At 34.8% G+C, this 8,763-nt stretch overlaps 1 protein-coding gene across 1 annotated transcript in view; it reads right to left on the bottom strand.

The window, feature by feature from the left end:
- Positions 1–1,457: 1,457 nt before the first annotated feature.
- The window catches only part of CWC22 (CWC22 spliceosome associated protein homolog), a 51,119-nt gene continuing 43,813 nt past the window's right edge, over positions 1,458–8,763 (bottom strand). The window contains exons 17-20 of the mRNA XM_037000378.2: positions 8,586–8,713; positions 6,928–7,029; positions 6,617–6,834; positions 1,458–2,318 (exon numbers count right to left, since the gene is read on the bottom strand). Of these exons, the coding sequence (XP_036856273.1) occupies positions 1,723–2,318; positions 6,617–6,834; positions 6,928–7,029; positions 8,586–8,713 (1,044 nt within the window). The 3' untranslated portion in view covers positions 1,458–1,722. The remainder of the gene's footprint in view (positions 2,319–6,616; positions 6,835–6,927; positions 7,030–8,585; positions 8,714–8,763) is intronic.

The following is an 8,763-nucleotide window of genomic DNA, read 5'->3' as shown; positions in this document are numbered from 1 at the left end:
CAAAATCGTGCACTCTCCACTCACTGCTTGACTTTGCTTCACAGCACTTACCACTACCAGGTATGTTACAGTTACTGTCTTTCATGACTCTCCCTTCCAAGTATAACATAAGCTCCGTGAGTTGAGACTGCTTTGTCCACCGTTTTCTCTCTAGTGCCCGGACCAGGACTGGGTGCTTTTAAAAGCTCAATGAACACTAGTTACATTTAAAAAGGTAGTCAACTTTAATAACTTTTTAAGGTCTTAAGTACTTAATAGAAAGAATGGTTTCCCATTTTACATTAAGGAAAGAAATTATGAGTTAAGCTTAAAGTGAAGAAAATAAACTAAAATTTCTAGTCCACTGTTTTTTCCTTTTTAGCATCCCTGACGATCAGCATTCAGTTATAAAAATAGCCTCTTTTATTTCCTTTAGGGCTCACAGTCTATGTGCTCCTTAAATCCAATTTGCTGAGCTTCACAGTTCTGTGAAAGGCACTATGTCCATCTCTTCTAATGACAACTCAGCACCTTCTAACCACCACGGTAGGAGAAAATGCTAAAAATAATTTTTCCAAGCTGCTATGTTCAATAAATACATTTACGGGGACAGAACAGGGGGATAGGAGGAGAGGATAATATTTCTTTATATACATGGACTTTATTATTACTTATATTCAAGTTTTTAAACAATAAAAATAGAAAACATTTTGAATCAGAATATGCCTGAAAGCCAAACATTAAGACGGTGGCTCTATTATTCTTGAACCCAGACACCAGCTAAAATGGATTTTATGTACTTTTAAAGTGAACAAACTGTAAGTAGCCTGTTATGTAATATGTAAGTAGGCTTAAATGTCTGTCAGCAAATCTAATATTTCTGAGACAATATTTTATTTCAGAAGTAGTAAATAATATGGCATATATTAATTGTTAAGAATTACAAAGATGGAAACCTTAAAAATTCTTATAAAAATTGATTTCAGTTAGGCTGTCCACATTTCTCATGACCATATGTTTTCCAATGATCTATTAATACAAATTAAAAATTAAACACATTAACTCACCAACAATGATATAATCTCAAGGCTGAGGAAAAAGCACTAATCACAAAGAATTTCAATTAAATATTAATTTAGCAGTCCAGAAAGAAGAAATGTTACCAATGAGAGAAGTCTGAATTATAATATAGCTAAGTACCTGGTTAAAGAATAACATATACCTAGCTTTACCAAAGTGAAAAAAATTACACATACCTATTTTGTTCAAGACATATTATGAAACTTGGTAATTTCTCTACTTTAAAAAAAAGGGTAACCTTCTAGAAGAAATTCAAAGCATCTCATTAACAAAGCAAAAACATTAAACTCAAGTGGTTCATCTGTTTCGGTCCTCAGTTACAAATAAAAAGCCGCTAATAACTCTTTACAATAGTTCTATAAGCAATTGGAAACATTATCAGAAAAAAAAATCACTGATTCCATGAGCATTCGATCATTTTATTAACAAAATATAAGCAAGAATTACATCCCTCTCTGGTGAAACTTTCCTCTTCAAATAATTTTATGGGGAAGGCCTTGAGATGTATCGATTATAAAACACATTAAAATGAAAACATTTTTGAAATGTACAAACATCAATCAGTATTTTATACAAGAATTCTTTATATAAAGTTTGTAGATGTAAAAAATAATTTGTTTCAACTGGATATAAAGCATGTTCAGTTTCTGTCATTCTGCAGAATTATTTTTTTTGCTTTACTGGAGACTTTTCTCTTCGCCAGTCCTGAGTTTTCTTTGATTCTTTGGACTGTTTAGAGTATCTGCTAGATTTTTCCCATTGCCTTTCGGTGTCACCTTTCCCACTGCCATTTTGATACCTATCTTCATCACTTCTAGAATCTGAATGTTTTCGATCTTTTTCTCTTGACTTTGATCTTTCTCTTCGTCTGAAAATTTCACTGTCTTTATTTCGGTATCTGTGCTCATTTTCAGAAAAAGAATTTCTCTCTCCTCTCTTCTTTTTGGGATCACCGTGCTTATTTTCCAAATCTATTTGCACTGCTTGGTCTCTTTCACTCATACCTCTACTGTAACTATTCCGTTCCAAAGGAATACCCCAGTCGGATGGGTATTTTGTTATGGGATCTTTCCAATTTGGATCCCTTGAGTTTTTATCTCTGTGTTTTTCTGACATTCTTTCTCTCTCAGTCCTTGTCTCCTGATGCCTTTGCTCTCGTCTTCTTTCTTCTTGTTTCCTATCATTTGCTCGTTGTTTCCGGATCAGTTTATCTACTTCTTTACTTCTGGTGCTCCCATGGCCCTTCTTTCTTAGATTGGCTACACATGTAAAATGAAATATAGTTAGCTTTTATTTTAATCTTAATTTCATAATTTAACAATATATTTATTGATACACTGTAGGTGTACTAATTTGGATAAACTGCATGCAAAGCTAAATTGATTGAATGGAAAGTCTGATAATAGAACATTTTACAAAATGTGTAATTTTTAAGAATGTACAACATATCAACATTAGTTACCAAAGTACTGTTTTGATCATTAGTCTAAAAACAGCACTTTGTCGGCACTGAAACCTGAGTCAAATATGCAATCCCTCTCTCTTTAAGTAAACTATAGCAAATATCATAAAAATTTTCATCAAGTGATTAAAGTGGTACATTTACACTTATAAATTTATTCAAAAACAAATATTCCAGTCTACATGCATCATATCATATGGGATATTATGTCAGATCTGGTGTCATCAAAATACAATGATCACATGTGCCAGCTGCATCACTTCCCAAAGGTCGGGGAGCAGAGTGACCGAGTCTGCTTAACAGAATGATGAGTATGTATTTTTTCAGATAAAAACCTCTTCCTACCAAAACAACAGTTCCGCAATCCAGTGCTGTCAGAGAAGGTCTAACTACACCAGAAAGAGAAGCTGTGTTAAGATACACAGCCACAGGCTTTATGAGAGCCATGAAGGCTTGATTTCTGAGGACACTCTTCTAAAAAGGTCCTGAACAATTTATTTTACTGATATAATCATAAATATAAATATTAATTACCATGAAATAACTTATCATTTTAAGCTATAAAACAAATTTAATCACTTTGTTATTTATTGTTGGTACATAAATCAAAGGTGCTGAGATGACCAAAATTTCTGTTAAATTCACTTGTATACAGAAAGAAGAAAGAATGGTAGAAAACTGCCTATCCCTGTCCTACCTCCACCCACATCTCACTGTGCTAACCTGTATTTCCTCGGCCAAATGCCTACCCTTGGCATGGTCAGGTGGTTTGCACTTAGGATTTATTTCTCTGGTTCCTACCAAGCAGTTCAGCTGAGCTGAAGCTACCCAAGCAGAAACCATCTGGTTTCTGTGCTAAATCAACACCTCTCTGACCGTACTCTCTGCAACTCTCAGGACTTTGTCGGCACTGAAACCTGAGCTAAATAATAACATGCAATCTCCTCTCTCTTTGGTGTTTGCTTTACAATTTTCTAATTTGGGGGAGGTTAATATTGTTTTTATGCTACTTAATATTTCACTAATAAAACTGAAAGCTCTCTACTGAAATTGTATAAGGCAAATTAATTTTGAATCAGCAAGATCCCTACTGCAGCAATTCATGCTGTGTTATCATCTGTTCTCAAAACGATATCATGAAATACCAAATCCTTTGGAATTAAAAGAGGTGAATGTTAAATGAACAATGTCAGTATATTTCAATTCAAGAATAAACTTCCTGTTGAGCAAATGGAATCTTGCTCTAATAATACAATACACTGAGAGTACAATTCTGGCTGCTACATAGTACGTAAAAGACTTTTTAGTATAATAAGCAAGAGAACAAGGATGTAAAGATCGACCTTCTAATCTACTAAGGTTACAGAGAAAACTGCTGCTTCTCTGAAATAGGCACAGAAAAACATGCATTTTAGACAAGTAGATATCTCTTTTTCAAACTAAGACACTCTGATGGAAGAAAGCAGAATTGACCCTGAAGAAAACCATATATACCTTTTCAGAGAATGGCACATTTGAAACAAATCCTTTACTATAGCACCTCCCCTTCTAAGTAGGATGGAGAAGGCTGTGGAAGACAAGTGCTGCTGCTGAGAACAACCAGAAATGTCAGAAAATTTAAAATCACTTGATTAAAGGCACTCAAGATCTTGAACAACTTGAGATGCTATGAAGGAAGAAAGTGCTCAAAAAATGGACAAGGATATGTCAAAAGAACACAGAGGTCAACCTGAAAAAGTCCTAATTGCCAAAGCTGAAATGACTTGAACAAAATAAATGACAGCACTGGGCTTCAACCTGCAGAATAAGATAAACAGCCATGAGTCTGCATCGATAAAATAGATAGTTGAATTTTAATAAACAAATGGGGGGAAGGACAACTCTATTTAACAGAAGAAATTCAAACTAAATAAAGAAAAAAAGACAAACAGAAAAATCACCATTTGGCAAACCCCACAGTAATAAATAATACAGAAAAGATCCAAAGATGGACACTGTAAGTAGAAGATGACAGTAAGGGGTGGAGAGATTTGCATATTATCAAATTATCTTCCTATAAGATATTAATTTACAGAGAAAAATAGTTTCCAATCAAGTAATCCAGCAGATTCACTTTAATCAAATGGTCAAAGTTAACATCACCAGTAAGACATATCAACATTATTAGATGTACTCGATAAAACACACTAAGAGAAACACACCATTTCTGAGGTGTTCTGGCCAAGAATGCATAATCCCATTCTAATCATGAGAAAACATCAGATGGACTGCCATATTGAGGGACATTTTACAAAATAAGAGACCAGAGGACTTCAAAAGCATCAAAGTCATTAAAAAACAAGGAAAGCCTGAAAGGAACTATCAGAAGTTGTAGAAGACTAAGGAGAAATACAATTAAATGAACGTAGAATCCTGAAACAAGAAAAAGAGCATTAATGGGAAAATGGTGAAATGCATGTAACATCTGTTGTTTGGTTAATTTCCCGGCTTTGAATAATTCAACTATGTTTTATAAGATGCTAACATTAGGGGAAGTTGAGTGAGGGCTGTATGGGAATTCTCTGTACTATTTTTGCAGTTTTCTTGTAAGTCAAAAATTAGTTCAAAATAAAAAGTAAAAAATAAATGCATCAGAGAGCTGGCAAAAAAAAAGAGGACTGGAAGGGCCAAGGTTCAAGAGAAGGCAGAGGTAAGCGGAGACAACACAGTCACTTTCTCCCTGTGCTCATCTGCTGGCTCCAAGTTGCTGCTGTAGGACAGAGAAACCAAGCAGAGCTCTGGAACTTATGCAGGACAAGAGACACAAGAATGGAACTAGTTATTTGCAATATATACATGTGCAACAAAGGATATATACTGAGGATACCTAAAGAACTCCTACAAATCAACAGAAAAAAACAACTTAATAAAACAATGGACAAAGGGCTTGAATAGCTACATAACTAAAAAGAAAATATCCAGATGGCTAATAATATATAAAATGCACTCAATGTCATTAGTGATCAAGGAAATACAAACTAAAAACACAGTGTACTACCATTACACATCTATTAGAATGGCTAAAATGGCACAGATGGCCAATTAAAGTGTTACTAAGGATGGGAGCTACTGGAACTCTCATACATGGCTGACAGGATGTAAACTGGGACAATCACTTGGAAACTGTTTGGCAGTATCTACTAAAGCTAAGTATACATGCAACCTACAACCCTGTGACTCTCCCTCTTGTGTATACCCAACAGTGTGTGTGTGTACACACACATATAGAGTCACCAAAAGATATGTACAAGAATATTCATAGGAACACTATTTGTAAATCTAAGTTGCCACTGAGTAAAAAGGATATTAAATATACTGTGGAATATTCCAATAGTGGAAAACTATACAGCAACATGAATGAATAAAGTATATAACTAAATGTAATAATATGGATTACTCTCACAAAAATAATTCTGAAAGACAGTCCAGACATAAAGGAGATCATACATAAAGTTAAAAACAAGCAAAACTAATTTTTGTTATTACAAATCAGAATGGTAGCTACCATGAGGCAGTAGACAGGAAGAGTCCACTAAGAGTGGTACTAACAGAGACAGGAAACCAGGAGGGCTTACAGGGTACTGGTAATTCTAGTTCTGGTTGCTAGCTACACGGATGTGTGCTCTTTATGAAAATGTATATATATCTATACACCTATAAGGTATGCAATGAATATGTGGTAATGTAAAAAACTAACAAAGCTTTAACATAAAAGTAAAAGACTTAATTAAAAAAAATATATAATTATCAGGAAAGCTATAAACTAGATTATCGATGTTATGAATGGTATTTCAGTCATCACTCAAATATTTGCCAATGAAACATCTCCATTTCTTTGAAGAGGATTCCAAAAAGGTAATATTAGCATTATAAATGTTTTAGTTCACTACAGCCTGCAACAGTGCAGATCATTATTTATATTATTAATTGAGGCTTTTAAACAACTGAACTCTAAAATAAACAAGCAATCAAATTATTTTCTTCCCTCATTGTAAACATCCCCAGCAATAGACTTGTTAGAAAAGAGCGTGATCAATTATAAATGAGTTTCAATACCTGAGGCAGAACTCTGACTACTGGCGGATGAAGAATCACTGTCTTCACTGGAGGACTCTGAACTGCTGTCACTGCTGTCCGAGTCGGAGGCAGAGGAGTCAGACTCTGAGGAGGAGGATGCAGAAGAAGAGGAGGGGGAGGACTTATCTGGTTCCACATCTGGTTTCTGTGCCACAATGACCTTTGGTGTATTTTTGAGATGCTCACGCAATTCATCCCTAATTAAAAATATAATCTGTTAGAGTCTGCTTCAAAGGCAATTGTGCGATAATTTTTTAAGTTGAAAATACAATTCAGAAAATTATCCTTACGTTAAACCTCCAAGACCTATCGAAGTAAAGAAGTTGATGGCAAACCGAGTATTTCTTGGATTATCTCGGGGTAATAACCCTTCAAAGAATGGCTGTAGGGTTCTAAAAAAGGGGAAAAAAATGAACAAAAGCAGACAGATTATTCAAAGATAAAAAAGCAAAATTCTTATACAGCCATTTGTCAGATTTTCTACATATTACATTAGTAAATAAAATACAACCAAGTAAGTTTTTATTATCATTTATTAGGTTAGGCTACATGTTATCTATGAAATGTGTAGAATCAAGTCTTAATTTACTAAGCTAGATTTCTATAATTATACGAGAGGAAGTGTTGAAAAACTTTTTTATATCCCCCCAAGAATAGATACATATGCAACATATATATATAAAATGTAAATGTATATAAAAAAAACTCTTCTCTGTTGTGTGTGTGTGTGTGTGTGTGTGTGTATATATATATATATATATATATATATATATATATATATATATAAAATATACATGCATGCATACACAGCACAGCACAGTAGTCACTGAAAGGCAGAAATCATAGATGAAGACGACATAATCACTATTTCTAAGGAGGGGAACAAACAAAACATTAACATACAATGCGTTTTTAACTGCTTCACTGAATAACTAAATCACAGGGTCAGGAAAAACTGTTTCACTGGAAAAGGTACATATAAGAAGAATGGTCAAGAGTTTGTGGGATAGAACAAGAGAGGGAGTTCCCAGCTCTGGTAACAGAGGCAAGGAAGCACGAATGAGACTGTTCTGCTGAACAGGCTGGGCAGCATTGGTGTGGCTAGAGGGCAGCTTGCTGGTACGAGGAGATGAGCCTGGTAAAGAACACTGGGACAAATAAATAAGTAAATGAAGCCAATGGTGGGGTAGGTGGGATAGCCCAGAATGGGCAGGCAGAACACAGGATGGACCCTTGGAGAATTCTGGAAAGGCAGGCTGAGAAGACACAGACTGAGAGAAGTGAGGCAGGAGGAGAAGAAAGGAGCCACAGTGAGCAGAGGCCAGCTGTGTGAGTGAGGCTGAGAAGTCAAGGGTACGTGAGGCCTGAGAAAGGTTAGATTTGGCAGGTAGTCACTAAGAATTTGAAAGGGTAATTTCAGTAGTGTAAATGACGTAGAAGCTCATGGGAGTTGTGATGGGCAATCTAAATAAACAGCAAGAAAACGGGGATAAGGATTATTACATAAGAGTCCTGGGACAAGCACCAGGCTCAGTGTAATACTCTGAACAAGCACATGACTGATATTCATCTGTATATGCTCACAAATGTCCATTGATTATAAAAAACTATCATTCTAAGGTTCAAAATTAGGGTAAAAATGAAAATAAAATTTTAAATATTCATCACTGAAGAACTCCAGTGAACATGCAAAAACAATTTTGTGTGCTCCAACTAGATGAAAATTTGAGTAATAATTTCTGTGTTTCTCTACTTGAACTAAAAACCACTATTAAAAATTGCTTGTTGTCCTGTGCTACGGAACATGAGATCCAGAGTAGTAAAGAATAGATGAAGGAAATATTAAGGGCTTAACTCTTGTGTTTATAACCAAGAATGAACTTGTCACTAAAGTGGAGGAAAACCCCTGATGACAGTAAGAATAAAAAGTGCTTAATGATTAACTTACTCATCCTTTAATCTGGCATTAAGTTTAGGAAGACCCATGTATTCACACAGTTCTTGGAAAAATATTTTGACAAAAATTCTGCTGGATGATGTAGTGGTTTCTTCACTCAGCTTTATACATTCAAGAACCTGAAAATTAAAATTTAAAAAACCCCACAATTTTATTTTGTTCAAAAGAC

The sequence above is a fragment of the Manis javanica genome, chromosome 12 (genome assembly GCF_040802235.1).
Source record: "Manis javanica isolate MJ-LG chromosome 12, MJ_LKY, whole genome shotgun sequence".
Classification (NCBI taxonomy): domain Eukaryota; kingdom Metazoa; phylum Chordata; class Mammalia; order Pholidota; family Manidae; genus Manis; species Manis javanica.
Note: the sequence above shows the minus strand (reverse complement) of the source record. Positions and strands in the feature narration are given on the sequence as shown.